General features: G+C 42.5%; 1 protein-coding gene and 2 long non-coding RNA genes across 4 annotated transcripts in view; 2 read left to right on the forward strand and 1 right to left on the reverse strand.

The window, feature by feature from the left end:
* LOC136477579 (uncharacterized) overlaps positions 1-16,633 on the forward strand; it is a 29,145-nt gene extending 12,512 nt beyond the window's left edge. Inside the window, exons 3-5 of the long non-coding RNA XR_010764048.1 lie at positions 13,415-13,961; positions 14,449-14,892; positions 15,865-16,633. This is a non-coding gene — a long non-coding RNA (uncharacterized lncRNA). The remainder of the gene's footprint in view (positions 1-13,414; positions 13,962-14,448; positions 14,893-15,864) is intronic.
* Positions 10,286-20,381, reverse strand: LOC136477578 (MADS-box transcription factor 27-like). The gene is made up of 8 exons (XM_066475779.1): positions 20,162-20,381; positions 19,393-19,471; positions 13,431-13,492; positions 12,666-12,765; positions 12,543-12,584; positions 12,375-12,458; positions 12,144-12,298; positions 10,286-12,059 (listed from the first exon to the last, which is right to left on the reverse strand). The coding sequence occupies exons 1-8, from the start codon at positions 20,341-20,343 to the stop codon at positions 12,041-12,043; spliced, it is 723 nt and encodes a 240-aa protein (XP_066331876.1). The 5' UTR covers positions 20,344-20,381; the 3' UTR covers positions 10,286-12,040.
* Positions 20,382-22,342: 1,961 nt separating this feature from the next.
* On the forward strand, positions 22,343-25,324 carry LOC136474082 (uncharacterized). Of its 2 annotated transcripts, none has more exons than XR_010762840.1 (5): positions 22,343-23,022; positions 23,127-23,279; positions 23,747-23,934; positions 24,014-24,094; positions 24,860-25,324. It is a non-coding gene; the product is annotated as an uncharacterized lncRNA (long non-coding RNA). The 2 variants fall into 2 exon arrangements; XR_010762841.1 differs by having other exon boundaries at positions 22,343-22,737.
* The last annotated feature ends 1,334 nt before the right edge of the window (positions 25,325-26,658 follow it).

A 26,658-nucleotide genomic window follows, 5' to 3' on the forward strand; every position in this document is an offset into this window, starting at 1 on the left:
CCTCCGAAACTCTTGTATGTTGTTGGTCCAAATAAGTCCATGTAAATGAGCTCTAGCACTCTTGTGGTTGACATGAAAGCTTTTGTAGGATGAGTGTTTGCAACTTGTTTGCCGGCTTGACATGCACTACAAAGCTTGTCCTTCTCAAATTTCACATCCTTTAACCCTCTCACCAATTCATTCTTCATAAGCTTCTTGAGTGAGCTCATCCCAACATGAGCAAGTCTTCTATGCCATAGCCACCCAAGTGATGTTTTGGTGAATAGGCATGTCTTGAAGTTAGCATTTTCGGAGGTGAAATCCACTAGATATAGGTTGTTGTATCTAAATCCCTTGAATATCACTTGATCATCATCTTTCTTGGATACAACCACTTCCTTTTCGGTAAATAGGCATTGAAAGCCAAGATCACACAATTGTCCAACGGATAGCAAGCTGAAGCTCAATGAAGCAACATATAGCACATTTGAGATTGAATGATCATTTGATATTGCCACTTTGCCCAATCCTTTGACTTTGCTCTTTGAGTTGTTACCAAATGTAATTCTTTCTTGTCCATCTACTTCTTCATCTAGTGAGGTGAACATACGAGGATCACCGGTCATATGTTGTGTGCAACCACTATCAATTATCCAATGACTTTCACCGGTCTTGTAGTTCACCTACACATAAGAGATCAAGCTTGTTTAGGAACCTAAACTGGTTGAGGGCCCTTCACTTTCTCAACAAGTGACTTTGCTACCTAAATTTTCTTAGGCATATTCTTGTTGGGAGGTCCTAAGAGCATAACTTTTATCTTTCCACTAGAGTCCTTTCTAAGCATGTAATAAGCATTAAAGGCAAAGGGCCTAGCATGCTTGGGCAAGGGTTGTGGTAGTGGAGTTTGACACTCATGGGCAAAGTGACCTTTTTGTCCACACTCAAAACATCTCTTTGGCTTTGGCTTTGACTTGTGTTGTTGTTATTGAGCTCGAGCCTTCTTCTCTTGATTTGCCAAATATCCAATTCCACTTCTATCCATCTTCATGACGGTGTTCATTAGTAGCTCACTTTGAAGATGCCTGCCTCTTGTGAACTTGCTCAATCCAATCTTGAGGTGTTCTTTCTCCAACTTGAGTTTCTTGTTCTCTTCCTTGAGTGCATCATTATTTTTCTCTTCCTTGAGTTTTTTTGTTCTCTTCTTTGAGCTTCTCATTCTCAAGAATCAAATCACCATCATGATCAAGAGTTTCTAGCACTATAGTGTTGGTGGTTTTGAGCTCTTCAAGATCTTTCTTGAGCTTGACATACTGATCATAGTTGTCGGTTTCACCCACTTGCTTGCCTTTGCCACTAGATCCTTACTCAATGCTCTCAACAATAAAATCATCGCATGATGTAGCTATATCAATCTTAACAACATCATTAGTAGCATCATGTGGCTCACTGGATAAAAATTCTTGAGCAATAACAAGATTATCATGATTGACCTTGAGAGTTGTATATTGTTCTTTTAGCATATTATGGCTAGTGATAAGCTCATTATGTATCCTCTCAAGTTTATCAAGTTTTTCTTTAAGCTCTTTCTTAGAAGATTTGATCTCCTTGAGTTTGGATGACATAGCATTATTTGCTTCTCTAAGCTCAACACTAGCCTTTTCCGCTATATCATATTTAGCTAAAAGAGAATCATTCTTAGCTTTTAGCTTGTCATTCTTAGCTCTAGTCTTTCTAATGATCTTAGTGTATTGGTTTAGCAATTTAACAAGATCATCATATGAGGGTGATTCAAACTCATCATCATCACTATCACTATCATCATCGCTAGCATGATCATCACCACTACTATCATCATTATTTGATACCTTTCGTTCACCTTTGGCCATAAGGCATAGGTATGTAGAGGATGATGGCAGTGGTGTCGGTGAAGATGATGAAGAGTCAATAACAATGGCGGCCACCTTCTTGTTGTCACTATCATCATCGGATGAGCAACTAGATGAATCAATGTCCGTGAGCCAATCACTGACGATGTATGCCTTGCCATTCTTCTTTTTCTTGTGGAAGTCCTTCTTGCCATCCTTCTTCTTGTATGGCTTGTTTTTTCTTCTTCTCATCTTCATCTTCATTACTTGAGTCATCTTTCTTGCCCTTGTACTTATTCTTGTACTTGTCTTTCTTGGGCTTGGTGTATTGATGTGCTAGATGACCAAGTTTTCCATAATTGTAGCAATCCATCTTCGAGATTGGCTTCCTTCAAGTGCTAGTGAAGAACTTCTTTTTCTTCCCATCAAACTTAACGTCATTCTTGTTGAGCTTCTTTAGCATCTTGGCGGTTCTTCTCACCATGAGAGCAAGACTTGCATCATCAACTTCATCATCACTCGAGCTCTCAAACTCAATTCTTGCTTTGCCCTTCTCTTGGCTAGCTTTGAATGCTAAGTCTTTGTCTTTCTTCTTGGTAGAGGATGAGCCATCTTGTGGTGTGATGTGCATGTACATCTCATGAGCGTTGATCTTTTCCAAGATTTGAGTTGGTGTAGCAGTGGAAAGATCACCTTGGTGAAGCATGGTCACAATATGCCCATATTTGTCAATGGGGAGGACACTCAAGATTTTTCTTACAACATCGGATGGTTGCATTTGAGTGAGTCCAAGCCCATTGACTTCCTCTACAAGAACATTCAAACATGAGTACATTTCATTAGCACTTTCTTTCAAAAGCATCTCAAAAGAATTAAGCTTTTTCATTATGAGATGATAGCCTTCCTTACGCTCGCTCTTAGTTCCCTCATGGAGCGCACAAATATCCAACCATAGTGTATGGGCGTCTTTATGGTTCCTCACCCGGTTAAACTCATCTTTGCAAAGGCCTCTAAAGATGGTGTTTCTAGCCTTTGCATTCCATTTTTCATAGTTCACTTCATCGCCTTGAAGGTGCGTGGGATCCCGAGGTTTTGGAAATCCTTGTGAGGCGGCTCTAAGTATTCCAACATCTAGAACTTCTAAATATGCCTCCATGCAGATTTTTAAATAAGGAAAATCATCTCCCTCAAAGATAGGAGGAGGACCATCCCCATGAGACATCTTTTTCTAGGCGGTTAAGCCTAAATATGTGAGCATGAGGCTCCGATACCAATTGAAAGGATCAAGATGCCCAAAAGGGGGGTGAATTGAGCTAATTCTAAAATTCTTTGCAATAATTAAGTCCTACACTTAGCCCACTTCACCCCTTGTGCCTAGAATGTGTTTCTATTGTTCTACCGCACAAAAGTTTAGCATCCTAAGTTCTAATCCTTCTCTAATATGGCAATTCTAAGTATGTAAAGACAAGAATTGAATTGCTTAAATATAAATGCTTAAAGTAAAGGGAGAAGGAGGAACACGGCGATGTTTTGTCTAGGTATCGAAGAGTCGCCACTCCCCACTAGTCCTCGTTGGAGCACCCGCGCAAGGGTGTAGTTCCCCCATGATCCGCATAAGGATCAAGTGCTCTCTACGGGTTAACTCTTCGACACTCCATCGTGGTGAATCACCCACAACCGCTCATAACTTGAGTTGGGTCATCCACAAGCTCCGCCGGATGATCACTAAACTCCCAATCACCACCAAGCCATCTAGGTGATGGCGATCACCAAGAGTAACAAGCATGAACTCTTACTTGACCACGACAAGTCTAATGAGAAGGGTGGACGCACACTTTGCTACTCTTGCTTTCACTAATGAGGCCTTTCTCTTGGATTCTCAAATCTCAATCACCTCACTAGGACATTGCTCTCCTTGGCACTCTCAAGGGTGTTTCTCAGCGATTAAAATGAGCAAAAGTGATCCCTTGAGTGAATAAAGAAAGTATTTATAACCCCTCATTCAAAACGAACTGTTATGTGCCACTGCGGGGTGATCGGATGCTCCGGTCAAGTTGACTGGACGCTTCGATCAGTTCTCCCAGCCACCGAGCAGTTAAGTTGTGACCGGACACTGACCAGCGTTAGGTAGCACTGACCGAACGCATTAGGTCATGAAAACTACTCTCTGGAACCTTACTGATATTGACTAGACTCTGGCACCCAGCGTCTGGTCACTTTGCTGCTCAGCGTCCGGTCAGTAGCCGAAACCTGACCAGCGTCCGGTCAGCACTAACCAGACACGTCCGATCAAGATTCTTCCTCTCTAGAACCTTACTGGAGTTGACCGGACTCTGGCACCCAGCGTCCGGTCACATTTCACTCATCGTCTGGTTGCATCCAGACGACTTCACCTTGATCAAATGAACTGACTGGACTCTGCGCCAGCGTCCGATCACACCGGAACCAGCGTCCGATCAACATTTGACCCTCCATTCACTTCCAACTCGTAATCATATGTGAATGAAGTTTGCTCCAATTGACCTAAGGGCTACTTAGGAGCTACCTAGTGCTAGATTTGATAAGTATACACCACACATAACCCACTAGACTCACCTAGATCAAGCTACCCATCCATACCCCCCTTAATAGTATGGTCAAAGGAAAAACAAAGTCCTAAACTACTCTAAGTGTCTCTTCAACACCAAACGACACTTAGAACTAGTCCATCCTTAACCATGTTGTCCATTCTTTGAAAACCAAAATGATTTCCATCGTAGGGGCATGACAACTATGATTGCCCAATCAATTGTCATTACCATGACCTAACTTAATTGCATCTGCAGAACACACGTTAGTCACAGTAATCTCGTATTGTCATTAATCACCGAAACCCAACTAGGGGCCTAGATGCTTTCAAAAGGCATCCACAAACTCAGTGATGTCACTTGAAGGTGAGGCGAACTTGATCGGCGTTGATGGAGTTCCCTGTTTCGCCAGAGTGCTTGATACAACACCTGGAGTGCTCGGCACCCTGGTTGCAGTGCTCGGCACTACTTCTGGACAGCTCGTCACTACTCCTACAGTGCTCGGCACCACTGTAGGAGTGCTCAGCCTCAGTCTTGGAGTGGTCGGCACCACTGTAAGACCTCTTGGCTCCGCCACAGGAGTGCTTGGCACCCGTCCTGTAGTGGTCGCCGCCACTGTAGAACCTCTTGGCACCACTCCTGGCGTGCTCGGCATCCCTCCCGAAGTGCTCGGCACTGCCCCAGGAGTGCTCGGCTCTTCCATTGGAGTGCTTGACACTCCTCTTGGAGTCCTCGGCACCTCTTCCCCAGCGTCTCCACCACCATGGATGACTAGGTGCTCAACGATGAAGGTGCTGGTGAAGCCGCCAGCTTCCCCCGTGCTCGAACTATTCCAATCCCAAGCCGCCTTCTCGTCGAACATGATGTCGCGCGAGACAAGTACCTTGTCTCCGCGTGGGTCGTAGAGCCGGTATGCCTTGGTACCCTCTACGTAGCCCAGAAACACTATTGGTGTGCTGCTGTCCTCCAGCTTGGTGAGGTTTGGCTTCGTCTTCCTAACGTGGCTAGTGTAGTCGAATGTCTGGATGAAGGACACACTCGGCTTGCGCCCATACCAAGCTTCGAATGGTGTCTTGCCTGTCAGGGCCTTGATCGAAGAGCGGTTGAGGATGAACACCGCCATTGTCACCGCCTCACCCTAGAACCTTCTCGGCATGCCTTTGGCCTTCATCATGGATCGAGCCATGTCGACCACCGTCTAGTTCCGCCTCTCCACCACGCCAATCTGTTGTGGCAAGTACGGCGCGGTGTGGTGTTGCACCACACCCTGATCCGCGCAGTATGCAGCAAACTCTACCGAAGTGAATTCGTGGAGCTTCTTGACGCTCTCGGCCTCCGCGCGCATCTTGAACTTCTTGATTGCCGCCGCCGTTTCGTCCTTGCTCATAAGGAGTTGCAGCCACATGTAGCATCTACAATCATCCATGAGCAGGAGGAAGTACCGCCGACCACCGTTTGTAGCTGGCGTGATCGGCCCATAGAGGTCACCGTGGACGAGCTCGAGAGCATCCTTCGCATGATACTTGTCCGCCTTTGGGAACGGTAGCCTCCTCTGCTTCCCAGCCAGGCAGCTATCACACAGCTCGCCTCCGTGCTTGATGTGGGGTAGCCCTTGGACTATCTTTTCTAGCCGACCAAGCGTGTCAAAGTTGAGATGTCCGAACCGGGCATGCCACAGCCATGGCTCCTCGGTGTGCCTTGCCACCAGGCAACCGGCTGCTCTACCTTCAGGTCGAGCAGGTACAACCGGTTTAGGGACCTCTTCACCTTGGCGAGAAGTCGCTGCTCCCGGTCCCTGATCCTAAGGACTCCATCCTTGATCAGTAACTCACTACCACGCTCATCCAGCTGATCAATGCTGATGATGCTGGAACGCAGCTGTGGGATGTAATATACATCCATCAGTGCGTGGTGCTTCCTGTTCTGGCACCTGAAGATGATGGTGCCGCGTCCTTGGATTGCCACCCTTGAGCCATCACCAAACTTTACCGTACCGATAACATCGTTGTCGAGCTCGAAGAAGGATACTTTGGAGCCCGTCATGTGGTTGCTGGCGCCAGAGTCTAGGTACCACCGCTGCTCTTGGTCAGCGCCCACACATCCGAGGTGGACTTGGGCGCGCGGTTCGTCGAGGTCGACAGCCTTCAGGACCTTCCCAGGCCCTTCCACCGTCGTCACCTCTTCCTTCTCCTCGACCTCAACGTCGTGCAGTGCACAGAACGTTACCATCAGGATAGTGGCCTCATCCTCATCATCAGTTTGCGCTAGATGAGCCTGAGCCTCCTTCTCCTGCTTGCGATTTGGGCACTCCCGTGCCTAATGGACCGTCTTCCCGCAACACCGGCAGATGTTGGGGTCGACCTGCTTCTTCTTCTCCGAAGAAGCCTTGCCACGGCGCTTGCCATCGTCACCGCGGCTGGAGGAGGCTGCCTTCTCGGAGTTCCTCCGAGCAGCCCACTCCTCTTCTGTCAGCAGCAGTTTGCCACTATCCTTCGTTGCTGTCGCCTGCTCTAGGCGCTCGTCCATCGCCCGTAGATGGCCTGTCACATCCTCAATGGTGAGGGTGGACAAGTCCAGCATCGTCTCTATGGAGGGAGAGCGATCTGGATGTACTTTGTCGACACGGAGTGGAGGTACTTGGAGACCACCTCCTCTTCATCGATGGTGACGCCGTTGCTCTTTAGCTTGCTGATGAGCGTCTGCAGGCAGAGGAAGAAGTTCTCCACCGTTTCACCATCCTTCAACTTGAGGTTGGCATACTCCTGCTTCAGAAGCTGGGCCGTCGTCTTCTTTGCGCGGTCGGAACCGACGCGCATCACCGCAATAGCCTCCCATGCCTCCTTAGCAGAGCTCTTCGCCCCCAACGGCTCCCTGTACTCCGCCAGTACAGCAACGAGGATAGCCTCCAACACTGACATGTCATCTTCCTCATCGTCGATGTCTTTATCAACAGCATTCCAGAGCCGTCGGGCTCTGAGCTTGATTTTCATGGTCACCGACCACTCTCCATAGTTGGTGCGAGTCAGCGTCGGCCAACTGGTGCCGCTGACCTCCTACACCATGAGAACAACGACCTCCGGTCGTGGCTGGGCAGCCACAGCAGTGCCACTGCTGTCGCCCATCTTCGAACCGTTCGTCAACGCCAGCGGTTAGTCAGGCGACAGCGCTTGTACGACTCTGATACCACTTGTTAACCCACAGGATCATCGGCTCAGGTGAGTTGACCACTCACCAGTCTTGCCGAGCATCCGCTAGTGTTGCCGAGCACCCACTAGCTAAGCCAACCATGAACGAGCGTTGTCCGAGCACTCACACTATGGCTAGAGGTTGAAGAAGATGGAGAACAGAGCATACACACACAGTACAAGCACCAGCGTTGGTCGGAGCCCTGTATGGGAAATGACAAATCTAAACTCTCTTTACTGAGTTGCCGTGGCAGTCTATTTATACAACTCTATCCATCTAGTCCTAGTACAGCTGTCATGCTGCTACAGTGACTAGATAACCACAGCAGGACTGACTTCTGCGCGTGTCCCTGTATGTGGCTACAGTGCGGCAGGTGAGCCGTTCGACACCTGCCTCTGCAACGGCTACAGTATAATAGCAGGAGTATTTTCGACGTCACCTTTCTTTATTGTGTGTTGACACAAAAAAAGCAGCAGCTGCTGAGTGCTTGCTGTCACATGTGCTGGGGCGCACAACTACGGTAAGCTGCTAGGGAGTGCTGATAAGAGTTCTTCTCCGCCGTCTGTCGTTGGGCCGACATAGCCACCGGTGGCAGCTGCTTGAGTCATGCTTGTGTTGCGGCTGCTAGCCCTGTTCATTGGTTTGACAAAATCGCAAACCAGACCGGGACTGGAACCAACCTTGATGAAACCGTGGTGGTGGAGATTTACGTGGGTTGGGTCGGCTTCGGTCCTAACCGAGGAAACTCATACACAAAATGACTGGATTGCGGGTTGAACCCATAAAACCAGACAAACCCGTTCCCCCGAACTGCTCCGTGCTTCACTTCTGAGGCTAGCGACCTCAATGTATGCGCTCATATCAAGCTTGTAGATTACTGAATTGAGCATGCCGCTGCCCAATTCGAGTCCTTCCACACCAAATCAAGCCTCTTTTGCTCGAATTAGGCCCGCCACTGCAAGCATTGAATTTGTCCCGCCCCAATCAAAGCATGCCACCACGTGAATCCAATCACCATCGCACGAATGGAATTTTGTTGTAGCCTGAATCGAGTTTCAAGCCATCAAATCCTTGCATGAATTGAGTTTGGCAAACGTTGGAGAAAGCATTGCTTGTTGGGAGGTAGAGGAAAGAGAAGCAAGAAAGCAAATCAAACAAGAATGGGAGGCGGAGGCAAGAGAAAGCAAGAAAGAGATAGTGGCCGTGTTTGCAAGCTGGGCGAGGATGGGCATGGCGAGGCAAGCTGGGTGAGGATGTGCATGGCAATGGTGTCCTCCACGGCCTCCGCTGCCCCTGCGGCCATGTTGGAGCGGCTGGGCCTGGAGCGCCGTGACGGTGTCGATGGGATGGGCCTGAGTCTCCTCCTCGTCCCCGACGACACTTATGATCCCACCCCGCCGATGCCTGCGTTGCTCCCAGGGCCTTTCCTCCTGTGCTGCTGACTCCCTCGACGAGTGCCTCGCCGCCGAAGCGAACGACAGTGGCCGGTCCTGCGGTGAGCTGTGGATGGGCACACAACTATCAGTGCCCTCCTCCTCCTCGTAGGCGCTTGATGTCTCTATGACCGAGTCATGTGGAACCCAGCCGTGGTCGGCCACACCGTTGCTGTGCGGTGGGGATGGTGACCTCCCTTCCTTTTCAACGCCGAACTCTCTAAAATCCATGACACCAGACCGAACCGACCCAACCCAGTAAACTGCAAAACTGGTCACTTATCCATGCAGACCGTACCCAACCCGAACCAATTTACACAGGCGCGGCTTGGGTTCAAAACCCGCTCAACCCGGACCATGAACCGGGCTAGCGGCTGTGGTGAGTTGGGCGTGCAGGGTGACCAAGGTGGCTTGCTCGGACAGTGCCTCCACCAGCCACACTGCTGCCTGGCCATGGAGGTCCACGAGCTGCTGCTTTAACAGAGTTGCATGATGTCACATTTGTGTCATGATTTTAAGGATTCTATGATCTGTATCTTGGTCCCACGTCTATCCTACCCAAAAACGATCCACAGTCCAATACTATCATTCAAGCTGGGTAGGATTGTAGGACGATCCATATTGTGATACTAACAACCTTGATCATACTGGTCACTTTGGTCCACCGTCCACAGATGAACCTTCAATCCAGGGCCATAGCAGATATTAGTTTAGGGGGCATGGGGCCTTCGGTGCTTGGTTTCGTTGGATGGGCCCTCTTGCCCCCAAATAGGTTCTAGGGGCATGGAGTCTTAGGCGCTTGGTTTCAGTATTCTTTGGCCCTGAACTCTGTCACGCTTTAAATTCTTTCCATAGAGGATATATATGACCCACATATTTGTTGCCTGCCAAGGTTTTGGAGACTTAAACTTCAAACAGTTTATAACTTCTTTAATATTTGAATCATACGTAACAAGCAACACCTTATCTTCAACAAAAAAAAAGCAACACCTGTGCCACTTAGAATATGGGCTTCTGTTTTCATCCTTCCCGGCAGTGGCGGATGTGGAATGCGGGATAAGGGGGGGCTAAAACAACAGAGATGTTGATTTGCACGAAGATTTAACGGTGAAATCAAGTTTTTGCTACAGTAATTAGCATTGAAATCAAGAAATTAGGGGGGGCTGGAGCCCCCCCAGCCCCCCCTTTGGATCCGCCACTGCTTCCCGGTATACTGGTTCATGTTCTCAACCCTAGCTGTCAATGCCCCTTGTGGTTTATGATGATTCTTCACATGGTAAGTTGGTAACAAATCTGATATTATCTATCTGTTGATGCTTCTTAGTTATTTTTTTGTTTCCTTACTGGGACAGTGGGGCTCGAATAAAGAACATGATGGACTTGTACGTTGTGATAATGGGCTTCTTAAAATATGAATGGTGTTCCATCGTCATGTATCATGGCTTTATGCTGACTTATCACTGTTGTGAATCAATAATTTCCTGGTAGAAAAGTAATGTACCACCTAACTGCATTTGTTTGACCCGGAGTTACCCCATTTTCCATTAACCAACATAATAATCCATTACAGTAACAGAAGCAGGAAGATGAAAATAAGAAAAATTCCCGGACAAACAACCTGGTGACAGATCAAACCATGAATTGGCCTGCCTCAGGCAACTAGAGCCAGACCTGCCTCACGAAACATACAGACAGCCCATACAGACGGCTGTGTCTTATATAAGATGGGAAGAGTCCCTGTTGTGGCTTATACAAGTTACAATCCAACTCTATGGCTTAGCCACAAAGTGTACACCAACTCTAACGAACTCAATCTAGATTACAAGTGCCGCACTTAGCATCTTCATGCAAAAGTATAGTCTGGTTCAGTTTACAACAAACGCACACGCAACCCTAGCAACTCCAACACCCCTCCAACAATCACAATGCCAGGACTAAGTTGAGACTGCCTGAAGTTTCCAACTGCCGAGTAGACACTGCTTTGCCGCTTTGGTGCATGCATCCGTTATCTAATTCTCTGAACTAATCAAGACAGTATCCAACAACTTCTGAGCCACCCTTTTATGAATGAAATGGAAGTCTGCCTTTATTTTTAGTCCGAGCACAAATACTTAGCCCCCAGGTTATCACTCCATAGACGAGCCATCTATGGATGTTGTATGCACAACTCAGTCAACAATTTCTGTACCCACATGATCTTGGCAATGACATTGGCCAGAGCTTTGTATTCTGCTTCCACACTGGACCTGGACACAGTAGCTTGCTTCCTAGCACTCCAGGAGATCATATTCGATATCATGCACCTGCACCTGCGTCATGATCCTGATGGCTGCCTCTGGAATGACGCCCATCCCTTCGACGGTAGCTTCCTTTAGCCCTGATTTGTATAAACCTGCCAAGTACTTCAAATAAGCACAGGCTTGACAGAGTATTTCGCATGGGTGTTTTATTATTTTCCTATATCGAATCAGGCTCTCTTTTGGCTTTTCCATGTGGCCCAACAAATGACCAATACCTCTAACTGCATTCTCATATTATGTCTGTATCCTACTTAAACCCTTGATAACACTTGAGAGCAATATAAAACTCAATTGAATGGAGACTAGCCTCTGTTTGTACTCCTAGATAGCATCATTGTCCCCTATCAGACCATTTCCTTTTAGAAACACGTGAAGATGTTCCATATGGCTGTCTGTCTTCTTTTCTGTTTTCCTAATACTAGTACACATGGTCAGATATTTATACAAGCCTAGCAAGTGTAGTAGCAACATTTGCACCCTTTTAAATTTTAAACTTTTAATATGACAAAAGTCTCATCAAACATCAAATGCAACTAGAAAGCAATCATCCTCTGAATTCCACGGCCCAATTCCAGTCTGGAAATTATTTACATTACATTTACAAGTTCATATCTCAAATCTCGTTGCCACAAATATGTCTTGCTCTGAGTATGATCTCTTTACAATAAATAGTTTCCTTCAGCATCATAAGACGGCAGTTTTACTCTTCATCACGGATTTAGTTGCAATCTGCATGTGTTTAGCAACTCATTATAGCACTGTAGTCAACTCCAGTTAACCAATTGAAATATATATAGAGAATAAATGTTATACCCTAGCTTAGGAGCAGTCGATGGTTCAATGTTATCCTGTTGTGGCAGTGTGCTGAGTCCAAGTTGCACAGGAACATCTCTGGTTTCTACTACTGCAAAGTTTAATGGAGTCGGTGACTCTCGATTAACTCCACTTGTTCCTTCAGTCTCATAGATCTGAGAACAATTAAACCATGTCATATGTGTGGTTAGGCGGTTACTTAGTAATATTTTTGTTCAATTCATCAGATACCTTTTTATGTAACTCAACATTTTCTTGGCGAACCAGGTTGATCTTATTGTACAAGTCTGTGTTTTCTTGGCGAAATAAACTTGCCTGCGACCAACAGAGTGGTTAGTCAGTGTTACTAAATCAAATAAAACACTTAACACAGAACTATAAATTCATCATACTGCAGACCTGTCGATTCAATTCGTGAATCTCATCTATCAAGAGATGGTCCTGTTAAGAGCATCAACAGTAGTAACTATCTTTAGTAATTTGTTGAACAATTGATTATAAAAATTTGATTAAGAATCAAACCTTCTTTGCGCGGACACCACGCAGGCTTGTTTCCAACTGATTCTCTAGGGACTGCAGTTCTTTAACATTCAGCCCAGAAAGATCCTCTCCCATCAACTGCCTGTAACCAATTAATATGCAGTACCAATTAATGTTGTGTTTTATACAATTATACACACAGTCTAGCCATGATGTTTGCCAATTGCTGATATATGTGGCTTGACATTTGTGTTTTCTCTATAAATATTTGGAGCATCATCAGAATATGTTTTGATATACCCTTGTTTCTTTTGTATGGAAAAAAGTCGTTTTACAAAATTTGGCTAACAGTTAATCAAATTATATGCAGGCTTAGTGTATGAAAATTATATCAATATTCATATCTCGCAAAGCTTTTAAAACAATATTGATTTTTCTGGGTTTGATTTATTCTAAGAGAAATTCATGGTCAAAGTACAATTCTAAAGACTTATTCAAATCTTAATGCGCCTTTAAAATGAAGCAGGGGAAGTAGTTTAGCTGTGATAGCTGTGTTTTGGTTTTATTGTTGGCCGTAGTATAATTTCCACGTGCTCAACTTATCTCATATAAAGTATTTTGATGTCTACTGTCTAGCCTTTCACATGATAATTTGGCTCTTACTAATTGTTTCTGTTATCTATGAATGTGCAATAGTTGTAGCTGCATTTGGATGTTGCATGCTTGTGCATTGTGCTTCCGTCTCTGAATAGTGAAGTTTCTAATGAATAACTTGCTTGAAACTTTTGCAGGGTTTTTGAACCATACCAATAATTTTCTTGCAAGTTGTGCAGTTGTTGTGTCAAGCTTGCTGCCTCCCTTTGCCAAAACTATGAAGAAAAACACAGGTTATGTTATCAGTGAACACATTGGCACAAATTTTAACTGATATGTGTTGGTAACAGACATGACATTTAATTGGAATCTTGCAGCATGATACACACACAGCAGCTCTTAGGTACTCACTCCATTCCAAATTATAAGACATTTTGGGTTTTCTAGACACAATGATTTTACTATGCATCTAGACAAAGTGTATATCTAAGTGCATAGCAAAAACTATGTCTAGAAAAGCCGAAACGTCTTATGATTTGGAATGGAAGGAGTACAAAACTAAGAGGGAACAATGTTTGTTACTAGAACTAGAAATTGCAATCCAGACTTGTCCAATTTTGCAATGTGGAGGCTATTTTAATGCGACTTTGCTTACTTTTGGATCAACAAGCAGTATGTTAAGGTATTGCAGCGGGTACTGTTGTGCTACGATGTTGCAAGCAGACTCTATGAAATCATAACAAGGTGAGTGGAAATTCTTATAAGAACATGTCAGTATAAGTAAATGATCTCCTGATTTTATGATTTGAAGGGTGCTGATCGCCTTTCAGTCAGTGCTGGTTCTTTTGCCGTTACGTGTTCAGAGTGTTCAGTATCTATTCTACGTCAAGCTTTGATGTTAGTAGAGCTTGCACACTATTCCAACTTAATTTCACTGTTATGTGCATTTCATAGCACAATTAGCAGGCTGGATTGGCATGCATAGTTTCATTCTACGTTCTTTGCTTAGCAAGGTCGTAGAAGACTAGAAGGTATATTTGAGGGCAGTTTCTGGCGTGTAAACTATCCAGCCTGTGGCATGGTACTTCGGAGTTCATGGGATGTTCTGCAACAGCACTAGAATTTTGACAATCTAGTGTCGTGTGACACAACTGAAGTGACAAAAAGAATTCCAATTTAAATAACATTACTGGATAAGGCATTTGCTGACATCTGGTTTTCGTGATGCAAGATGGGGCCTTTCGCTCGGAGGAATTTGAATGGTTCGGAGGAAGAATGCTGCAGGAATTTATAAGAGAAAAACACTGTTCCGGATGAAAAAAGAAGCGGATCAAGCCGGGTTTAAGGGCACGCGAACATGGCCATGAGTTCTAATTAACATACAGTAGTAGGATTCAAGTTCGCACGACACACTGTTCTCTGTTGGATCTCCTAATTAACTTCTGCGAAAAGGCTAACTGGTGTGTGAAGGATTCCTAGTTCACCACTATGTAAATAGGAATGCATTGCTGTTTGGTTGTTAATGATTATTGTAAAACATTTTAAGACAATTTGAAACATGTGTTTCGAGTCCAGATTGTGTAAGATCCGAATCAGCAAGATTTTGAAGCTGGCATAGCTAACTTGAAAACATCACCGAATGGGATAGAATGCCACGATCCTCGTGTAAAGACAGGTATGAACTTCTTATAAAACATATTAGAACCCAAAAATCACATCCAGCGGTATTTGATTTGTATGGCTGGGAGATGGACACTGTTCCTGGTGCTAGTAAAGTGAATATATTCCGAAAGAAAACTGTTTCCGAAGAACAGTCTTGGCAGCCATGCAACTATGCAAGTGTAAATGCCCTAAGATAAATGTATATTTACTCCCTAATAAATTGTCACTCAGCAGAGGTGCATACCCTCGTCCACTAGTAAGCTCGGCCCAAGATATACAGCCCAGATTTCTTTGACAGATTGGACAGTGGAAATTTGACGACAGCCCATCTTAGATTTTCACATCTTCTTAGCAGAGTCCAACTCTATTCGACTACTTTTTCATTTACTTGTCTTTCTTTGATTTGATTTATTTGGAAGACAACTTCTCCTTGATATCTTAGGCCCTGTTTGGTACAGCTTATTTGGGAAGCGCTTCCCAGATAAGCTACACAAATAGAGTAAAAGCGGCAGTCAAAATAAGCTGGTCTGATCCAGCTTCTGCTTTTTAGTACAAATGGGAGTTGTGGAAATAAGCGTGGCCAGAATAAGCTGCTGAAAAGCGTGACGTTTGGCTGTTGATTTCAGCTTATTTTGGCCATAAGCAGCGTATAAGCTGTACCAAACAAGCCCTTAATATCATAGACAATGACCGGGATTTCCACACATCGCTTTTTAATATTCTATTAATAATAACTAGATGCAAGTATGATAAAATGTGCTAATTGTTCGGACCTCAGTGAAATTTACATGTAAAAAAGGACAATTTCAAACAAAGAAAGGACTATATATGAATGGAGAATATGTATTACAACTATAGCCATGAATTACATTTCAAGTATATGGAAAACAACTATGTTTTACATAGCTAGCAATAGCGTCTAGCCCTAAAACACAGAACCTAGAGAGTATGTTGTTTCTCAGCAGTGAATGACTTCTGCTTTTAGTTACATGCTTGTAGGGAGTAGGGACCAACAAAGCCATAGTTTCAAGGTTGAAGTAGTGGAAACTCAAAGGGGAGGAGGCCTTAAGAGGTCTTTAAGCAAAAAGGTTATCAAAGAAGACTTTTGGAATGATGGAGAAGATGCAAACAACATACGGGTGAAGATGGCAACATGTATTTGAAAGGTAGCTTCAAAGGTGTTTGGAGTGACTAAAACAAGAGGACGCAAACCTAAAGATACTTGGTATAGGAACAAGGACGTCTAGAAGGCTATTAAGAAGAAGAAAGAATGCTATAGGTACTTGTACCATGATAGGAGTGTGGACAACGTAGAGAAGTTTAAGGTGGCAAAGAAGATAGCAAAACATGTCGTGAAAGGGTCATGCCTATGAGGATATTTACCAACACATAAGTACAAACAAAGGATAGGACATATACGATGGCTAGGGTTCATGAAAGGAAGACGAGAGACCTCAATCAAGTTAAATGCATTAATGATTATGGATTGATTGCTGGTGAAAGAGGATGAGATCAAACATAAATGGCAATAGTATTTAGACAAATTATTCATTGGTGAGAATGAGAACATAACTATTTAATTGGACGGTTCCTTTGATGATACTATAGGTTCTTGGTGCATAAGATTCAAGAATCTTAGGCAAACAGGGCAAGGTGACGAGCCCTAATGGTATCCCAATTGAGGTATGAAGATGCCTCAAGGGCAAGGGTAAATTTAGGGGTGTTTGTTAGGGTCTGTTGATCCTGACAAATTTTGTAATCCTTTAGTAAAATATTGTTGGAACTTAAGAAAATCTATGTCATGTAATGAAATTAACACCAATGATGTTTAGCTAGATTCACAGTCAAAGTTGTGCTAATTATCAGGGAATTAAGTGATGAGACATACTATGAAGCTATGGGATGGAGTTATGGAGCATTGTTTTTTCATCGACTTAGAGAAGGCCTATGAAAAACAGCTAAGCAATGCCATGTGGTGGGTTTTATGCAAACATAAATTCTCAACAAATTATGTTTCCCTCATCAAGGACATGTACAATAATGTTATGACTAGTATTCAAACAATTGATGGCATAGGTCGGTTCTCAATTAGACTACATCAGGGACCATCTTTGAAAACTTGTCTACTTGCCTTGGTGATGGATGAGATCACAATACATACAAGGAGATATCCCTTGGTATATTCTTTTTGCTTATGGATGTAGTGCTAGCCATTGGTGAAAAATGGTTGGGAGTAAATAGCAAACTAGATTTGTGGTGACGAAATCTATAATTGAAAGATTCTAGACTTAATGAAACTGAAATTGAGTATGTGAGGTGTGACTTGGATGCTACTATATATACACACACACACGAGGGAAGATGTTACTTTAGAAGGTCAGTTAGTGCCCAACAAGAAGAAGACCTTTCAATATCTAGGATCAACAATATAGTTAAAGTGGAGTGGATGAAATGGCACCAAGTATATGGCATTCTTCATGACAAGAAGGTGCCATAGATGCTAAAGGTAAATTCTATAGAATGGCAATGGGACTTGTGATGTTGAATTGTGTAGAATGTTGGCCTACTAATATGGCACATGTTCAATATTTAAGTGTCACGAGCATGAATACATATGTTGCATTGGATTTAAAATCCTACAAGAATACATTGAGTCCTAAAGGATGATATAAGTGATAGGATAGGGGTAGCTCATTAAAGAAAAGCTTGTCCAATATTGATTGAGATGGTTTGGACATGTTCAATGGAGACCACTAAAGGCACTAGAGAACTATAAGGTGCAACAGCAATGTAGGGCAAGGTTGATCAAACTTGACATGGGTGGTGGCAATAAGAAGGGACTTTAGAGCATCTCCAAAAGTACTCAATATTTTCTTCCTAAAAACATGAAGTTTTACAACTCCTAAAAAAATATTAGAAGGGATAAAGAAGGTCATCTCCAAGAGTTTCTAATAATACACTTCTAAAATATAGAAGACAATTTTACATCAGGAATTTTATACTATTTCTAAATTATCCTAACAACTTTTATATATTCTTTCTCTCTTGTACATTTGCATCAGGAACCCTTTCCTACTCTTTATTCTTTCCACGCCCTTCTACCTTTAGATTGGCCGACAAACACGCGTGGGAGAGAGAAGATACGCGCGTCTCGAAAGCGCGTAACTTTACGCGGAATAGGGTGACTTTTTCCAAGTTCTAAAAGATTAGGAGGATGGATTAGGAGTTGTTGGAGAGGGGTTTTTTCTCATCTTGCTAAAAATCAAGGATTAGGAAAGGATTTAGGGAACTCTTGGAGATGCTCTTAGAGTATGGAATATACCTATAGAATTGTCCTCGGATAGAAAGTGTATGGAAAGTAGATATTTATGGGTTTGAACCATGAACGGGCTTTTAAAAAACTCTACCATAGGGCGCCCTACATGGGCATTGCAGTAAGAATCTATACTAGGATTTGAAGAACGCGTACCAGCAAGGGGAGACCCCCGAGCACACTGCTCTAACCGATATAACTCGTGAGAAGCTGGTATGAACAAGCTTTAGATCCCCTAATAATATGATATAACTATTATTAGTGCCTTATATATATTTATTTCCTTTTTATCTTAGTTTTCCTTTTTTGGTGGCTCATGTTCGGTTTCAACTCTAATCTATCCAAACTTGCTTGCGACTAAAAGGTGTTGTTGATTGTTGTAAAGCAGAAATGAAATACTAAATTGCATCTATAAGCGCCACTTTTGAAAGCATAAGATAATAGTAATAAAGAGTTGAAGTAAGAAGTGATCGAGATAGCTCAGATCGCTGAGGATGGACATCTCATGCATGGTTGATTAGTCTTTGTTTCATTAGTTTGTACTTTGTAATGATATATAGTTAGTTGCTTGATTCCTTAAAATTTCATTGTTAAATATACAATCCGAAACCAACCAATAAAAAATGTGAGTCCCTATCTAACCAAGTGTGTTGGGATTGGTCTGAATTAACATTCCAATCTTTATATACTAGTGCTGTGTTTAGGGATTATATATATAATATATGAAAGCGTGATTGATCAAATAAACTGTTTTATAGTGGACCAACTAAACAAAGCAAACTGATGTTATCATCAAGTACTGAAATTATTTTTTGTTAATTGGAAAAGATCAAGCAGCTCACGCATGATAACATAAAAAAGGTAGAATGCTTGCTGATGTGACCAAGAGTCCAAGACAAAACTTAGCCACGGTACTACAGTAGTTGACTTTTCTAGCTTACGGTGGTGATATATAATGAATAATACAACCTGATCATTCATCTGTACATATAGAACCAACAACCCAGATCTACAATCTTTGATTTTTCCTCAATATCTAGCTAGCTAAATCTGCTAATTAGTTGTGTAATTTCCTCTCATCCTTAAAACCATAAAATTAAAGAATATATATCAAGATGAAAGCAAACATATAGCAATCTTTTAGTTAAACAAGCAAAAATAACACTTCAGAATATAAAGAAGAATTTATCTAGAGCAAACCTTAAGCTCCGAGTTGGGATTTGCTACGACTTGCTGCTCTTCCTTGGCCTTGCCGTACCGATCTATAACTGATTTCATGCTGCACACAGCACAAATGGCAATTTATCAAAAAAAAAACTATTACACTATGCGATTCAGTTCAAAATATTTAAGTTTAGCTATATAAAAGCTAAATTATTAATCACAAAAGATAGACCTAGTCTCTCTCTATCTCTGGGATAAAAACTTTCCGATGATACTAACTAGTCTGTAAGAAACCCCCACACTTATATAATACATATACTATATTATATCACAAAAGCGTATGTGTTTCCTACTGCAATGACATGCGTTGTGTTGATCACATGAAACAATATGACAAAATTAATTAAATTTAGTTTTGCACAAAGCACGGAGAGAAATAGTTCAAATAGACCAAACAAGGAAAGAAGAGGGGGAAAAACACATATACTAAACAGTACCAAAGATGTAGACCTTGCTTGCCACGGGCAAAGAAAAAGCTTGATATGTACGAGTAATTAGGAGTATTGCTGTGTGGTATGTAGTCAATATTTGACAAGTATATGGTTGTATATGTCCATCATCAGTCCATGTATGATGTTATTTAGGCAGGAAGTTTCTAGTTTCAAATCATAAAATGCAATCGAGAACCCAAATAAAGCAAGACCAAGTATATTTATTATATTGCTTCAAGAACAAGGGAATAATTTGATATTAATAAACTACTAGTATTAATTAAACTAAAGCACCACGGATGAATAGAAGAGACCTGGTGCTAGAGTACTCGTAGAGGCGGCCGGTGCTGGAGAAGATCATGAGGCCGACCTCCGCATCGCAGAGGATGGCGAGCTCCTTGGCTTTCTTGAAGATCCCGTTCCGGCGCTTGGAGAAGGTCACCTGCCGGCTCGTGGAGTTGTCGATCCTGCGGATCACAATCTTTCCCCTCCCCATCTCCCTCTCTAGCTCTTGACCTTCTCTCGACCTTCTCTCTCAGCTCGCTGGCTGGCCGGAAATCTATGGAGATATGATTGTGGACCTCCAAGAGCAAGGACGACGGCAGGATCTCCACGCCAAGCCAAAGAAGGTAATAAGGAGGAGGAGATCTGGTGGGAGCTCTCGAAGAAGAAAGCTCAAAAGCAGCAGGTTTCCCAAGGGAGGAAGAGAGGGGAAATGAACGATGCTTCTTGTGTGTGCGTTTGTGGGAAGAGCGATGGCTTTTCTTGGCGCAGGGTGGATGCAACTTGCGAGCAGACTTTCCCCTATCTGCTACTTGCTTTATTTAGCAAGGAAAGGAAATCCAAGAGGAGGGAGGCCAGACGCGCTCGACACCCAATTGGCTACCCGGCCTACCTCGCTCATTTCTTCTCAGGGCTTTCTTTATATTATTAGCTGGTGGTGGTGCTAATTACCCCCTAAATGCCTGTGCTAATGATAGCCGAGAAAATCGTCGCAACCACACGAAATTAAAGGTGACCATTCTGAACACGAGGGTGCTCTTTTCTATTGTGTGTGCATGTCTCTGTCAGGGCCTAGCTAGTTCCTTCAACTATAAGCAAAGTCCTCGGAGATTAATTAAGGGAAGTAAATGGAGGTGGCTACAGAATAACTTATTTTGTAGCTGGCTACTGAATATATATATATATATATACACACACACACTACCCTGTAGCTGGCTATAAAATAACTTATTCTGTAGTCACTTTGAGTTACGATAATTACTATGTTAATTTACGATATTATAGTAACTCTTTACTAAGTGGTTTACTATAATGTTATGGTAAATATCTCTATGTGTTATAGTAACCCAACTATCGTAAATATATATCGACATTATCGTAAATTAGTATATAAAATTATCGTAAATGAAGGTGGCTACAGAATAACTTATTTTGTAGCTAGCTACTGAATATACTCTCCATATATATATATATATATATATATATATATATATATATATATATATATATATATATATATATTGTTTTTCACTACTGTGATTCTATATACCTAGTATAAGGAGCGAACCTTTTGCACTAGTAATTTCAATAGCCAAATGCGATGATCTAGCTACAAAATTTCGGTGCGGTGCGACTAGAAAACCCTGAAGGTTATATAGTTTTGTGTGCCATGCTATATATATTAGTATCTATGTACCATGAACACACAAGAGACAAACCGCAAACGGTGGCACATGATATGCTGCGCACAGAAGATCTCAAACGATTAGATTGGTTTAGCGTGCTTAGCAAAGTTTATTAAAAAAGTACAGTTAAACAATTGCGGCCGATGGCGAAGATAATATTTTTGTTGTGACCTAGAGATGGGTGAGAGGTGTTGGTGGTGTCCCCGCCGCCTGCCGGACGGTTAGCCGACGCGTGGAGGCGCCGGCGAAGACTCCCAACAATATCGCCTCACAACTCACAAGAAACCTACATGCCTGGCCGGTTTTACATGCATGCATGTACGCAGTCATGTCATGCTGTCTATTCAGTTTTAGCTTTAAACAGATCAGTGCTTCATAGTAACGCATACATATGTTCATTTTGTGTATACGGGTCGTCCGATCCTAAACAACATATTCTGTCGCTACTGGAAACTTAACATTCCTGTCGGTTAAATACAAACCGACAGAGAAATTGTATATTTCTATCGGTTACCTACGAACCGACAAAAAAATAACGAAAGCGACAAAATAAATATAATTTTAATGTCGGTTTTTCAGCTACCGACAGAAAAATATACAGTTTTTCTGTGTGTTTTGATGACACCGACGGAAAAATTCATTTTGACGAGCGCTGGAGAATGAAACGCGCAGCCAACTTGGGCTTGGGCTGCGTTGGCCTTTCAGCCAGCCCAACAGCGGGCGGGTTATGCCGCGGACATATAAAAGCGGCACCCCAAACCCTAGCGCCACACTCTGTCTCTCTTCCTCTCCCACCCGTTCGCCGCCTCCTGCACTTCGTGAGACCGCAACGGCGGGAGATCCGGTTATCGGCTCGCTCGCCCCGCGACGGCGCGACCCCCAAGCAGCGGCGCCTCCTCCTGTCACCAAGCAGCGGCTCCCTCCCCGCTGGCCCCCAAGTGGTAGCGCACAAGGCTAGGGCGTCGACGACGGCGGATCTGACTCCCTCGCGTGGCCCCAAGCAGCGGCGTCCCCGGTACGAGCGGCGACGATCCTGCTACCTCGCGGCCCCAAGCAGCAGCGGAGCCCCCGCCCCCGGATCTGACTCTGACGATGGCAGATCGGGCACCCTCACCTCGTCTCCACCTCGTTTTTGGGCTACGGCGGCGGATCCGGCTACCTCGCATGCTCTCCATGTTCCTGGTCAAGCCTGCTGTGGTGCTGTGAGTCCAGCAGCTCCTCTCCGGTTGTAGCAAGAATGCATGTGTTGTCATTTATTCTCATAATTTATTGGCCTGATGAGTTACTGAGTCCTGATTGTGTATTCAACATAATACTATGTGTGGCTATCAAAGTAGTTTTTCTTTCTCCAGCCTATGCATAATTTTGTGTTCTATAGGGAGAAGTAAGGAACTGAAAAACTTGAATTATACTGAGTGGTGTAAAAGGTACACTTGATAATACTGTCAGCACACTACAATCTCTCCCATCGGCCTAGTTTTTATACCGTAAGCAGCATATGTTTCATGCAATGGGTGTTTTAGATTTTGGTAAATTAGCATTGGTGTTTTCTGACATGCTATCTTTGACATATCATACATTTGCATTACAGGTAAGAGACAACCAAAATGAGCTTTCTGTGGCATGTATTTGTTCTATGTAGTGGATCTTCACTATATACTGAATCAGGGCAAATAAGAACAGCAGCAAAAAATTCTGCATATGGGCCTAAATTTGTCCAAGCTGCTATCTGTTGATAAAAAAAGTAAGTTAATTGGACAGCCAGACTCTTTCTTTAATTTATCTAGCTGTCTTTGCATAGTCCAAAGCATTTCAATCAAACCTATACCTAGTTAAGAATACTTATCTGTAATTTGTTTTAGATTGAGAAATAGAAAACTTTAGAGAGTTAATTAAGTTCCTTTTTTCTCTCTATGGAGACAAATGAATAAGCTTGGACCAAATTGGATATGGAAATCTCTTTCAATCCTTAATGAGTCGGTCTCACATGTGTTGTAAAACAGAGGAACTACCCCACCCATGACACAGCTCACAACGGCCTAGCATAATCTAGGGACTGATTTCCTGCAGGTAGCTGTCTGTGCTAGTGTTCCATGTTTCCCTCACTTTTAGTCTACTGCTGAACTAGAGCTTGAATCCCTTTACTAAATTCAGACCTGCTAAAATAGTTCTTGACAAATTCCATGTCCACCCATGGGCGCTTTGCTATAGGATATGGAGCTGTTAGGGCAGCTGATGTCAGAGCAGCTGCGAAGGAAAATAATGTGAGTCAATAAAATCCAGTTTCAATAAAAGTGTTGGCCCAACAAAATGCAGAACTACGACGAGAAAATACAAGGCTACATAAAGAGAAGGATAGTGCGATGCAACAAGGCAAAGTTGCTATAGATCTGACAATGGTAAGTATGTGTATTGATAGTTTTTTTCTACAGGCAAACCATTTTTCAAAATCTAAAATATTTAATGTCTTCACTATAGGCACTTTGTCGACGCTTAGGACTGGGACAAGAAATTCCAGAGGCATCCTCACAACTTGCAGCAGCAGCAGCGCAAGCAATTGTGAGTACAGCTAACCTAACTTATTATCTTTTCTATAAAATGGCTATAATTTTGATGTGGTATTCAAAATGGCAACATGTAGTCCACCAGAGAGGAAGTGGCCTCATCTTGATTCTTGCGTAGCTACTAGACTTAAATTGAATTAATTGAGTACTAATGGTAAGGTAGCTATTTGCATTGGTTCAGTTCCCATGGACCGGGACTTAGTTGATATCACTCCAGATTTCTCCTCTCAACTAATTTTTGAACCAATGTGTTATCATGCACTTATACTTACTGCCTAATTTTCATAGATCTGATTCCCTAAAAATAGGTAGCACTGTTCTGTTGTCACATGACTTGATATCAGCACATATTTTTCTAATATTGTTGAGTGGCATTGATGACAAATGGGAATTGTATGATTTTTTTCCTTATGAATGAATAAATATTAAATGAAACAATAAGATTAGCATTTTTTAAGACGTCTTATGTAAGACTGTAATATTGCTTGATGATAAATTTTGTGAGCATTATTTGAAATTAGTGATTTGTTCTGAGCGTATGCTTTGATAGATCTATGGTACAACTACAAGTACACCTTGGGATAAACAATTGGTGGTACATTTTTGTTTATGTATGGCTAATTGGTAGTACATGCTGAAGGCAAATAATCTCTTTGCTTCCATCTGGAATGTGTTTACCTATTGGCTGTTGTTAGCATCTGGAAGATTACTACTACTACCTGTAGCAATCTAACTAATATTTCTCTTCATATATGTATAGGCCACTGGTTCTTCTCATGTTGGCTCGGAATCGACCAATGATGACAATGCCACATATGGCCACGATGAAGACAATCTCAATGCCGCATACAGAGCTGCATTGGAAACACTAAACCGAAACCATGCATGAAGGTAGAAGTCATCACAAACAGATAATGCCATTTTGTGTTTGTAGAAGCTGTTGGTAGTTGTCACTTCTAACCTTTAGATAGTAAAGGTGCAGCCAACAAGTTGATGCCAGTTTTTGGGAAAGACAATCAACTAGTTAATGCTTTTGTGAAATTATTATTTATGTAGCTGTGGATGCAAGACCTATGGACATCTTAATTATGTAGCGGTGGATGCAAGACCTATGAGCATCTTAATTTGTGGCTGTTGATGCCAACTGTGGGCATCTAATCTATATGTATGGCATATGGATGATCACAAATTGATGCAATATATTTGTGTTCTAGTTGAAAACCTTATAGAATCAGATATCATGTTTGTGCCTATACTGTTATCATGAATATCGTATGAAATTATAAATAAATGAGGTGCTTCTGTGGCTTGGTGACTGCAATTATTTCTTGTCGGCACGTTATAATTATACTGTCGGGAGAGGATGACAGGAAAACTGTAATTCTCCTGTCGCGGCTCCTTCGACAGAAAAACCAATATTTCCTGTCGGTACGAGTTTATTTTTCTGGCGGTTCAACACTATTTTTCCTGTCGTCATTTACCGGCAGAGGCAAAATTCTAGACTTGGCGACCCACAATTTTCCTGTCGACGCCAACCGACAAGAAAAATAGTAAACCGACAGTAAAATAATACAACCGACAAAAAAAAGTTATTCCTTTGTCGCTTTAGTTCTATCGGAATTTTCCTGTCGTTATACCGACAGAAAAATTATTTTTAATTTTCCTTGTCAGGTTTTAGCTTTTTTCTATCGGTTTTTTACCAACAGAAAATTTTTGGTTTCCAGTAGTGTGTGTATATATACATTGTGTTCACACACATACTATGTATATAAATTGATCCACCTTTTTCTGAAGGAGTGTCTAGTTATTTGTCGACAGATTCTATGTGCTCAAAGCTGTCAGAATTTTTTTATAAATACAACCCAGTAGACTATTGTAGCACAAATCCTAAAGCACAAACAAAGGTATAGAAATCTAACAAATTTAGTACCAAAAAAATATGCCAACATAAATAGCAAAAGTCTTTTCTGAATTCAAAACTAGCCTGATGCTAGCTAGCCAGGTCAGCCATTCAAAGCAAGATTAGCAGTTGAGAAAATTATTGATGCATGGCGCTTAACTTTAAATTATCTTGACACGTTCACATACACTTAATACTACTAAGTGATATTGGTCAATCTTTTAGTCCAACTATATAATTCTTTGGTGGACGAAACTAAGGATGCGTTTGGTTCCCAATTGGAGGTTTTCAAACCATGACACAACTCCCACGGTATCATAGTTCAATTTTTGTGCCACCACTGGCTGCCAAAAGCTTGACAGAAAGGTCATGTGCCCCAATATTTGGCGCAAGTTGTAACGTTGGCATACGTGAACCAAACAAGCCTAATATATATACATCTGAACTGAAATATAACTTTGTTTAGAATTGTTGATGGTTACATGAAATTGACTACCCGTAAGTTGATATTTCTTGATTTACATGAAACATACTTTATAATCCGCAATTCCATCTATTTGAAATGATATATTTTCATATATATTGGCGGTCAAACTAAACTACCATATATATTGTAGAATTAATGTATCAATGTCCTAATGAACTTATTACGTATATTT

This window comes from Miscanthus floridulus, chromosome 8 (assembly GCF_019320115.1).
Source record: "Miscanthus floridulus cultivar M001 chromosome 8, ASM1932011v1, whole genome shotgun sequence".
NCBI classification, from domain to species: domain Eukaryota; kingdom Viridiplantae; phylum Streptophyta; class Magnoliopsida; order Poales; family Poaceae; genus Miscanthus; species Miscanthus floridulus.

Bases quoted from the DNA above. Each gene is read 5' to 3' on its own strand.
- LOC136477578 (XM_066475779.1), bottom strand. From the start codon at position 20,343: ATGGGGAGGGGAAAGATTGTGATCCGCAGGATCGACAACTCCACGAGC. The intron at 12,585-12,665 runs GTTTGATTCTTA...TGCTCTTAACAG, and splicing joins GTGGTGTCCGCGCAAAGAAG to GACCATCTCTTGATAGATGA. The intron at 12,299-12,374 runs GTATCTGATGAA...AATTGTTCTCAG, and splicing joins ATGTTGAGTTACATAAAAAG to ATCTATGAGACTGAAGGAAC.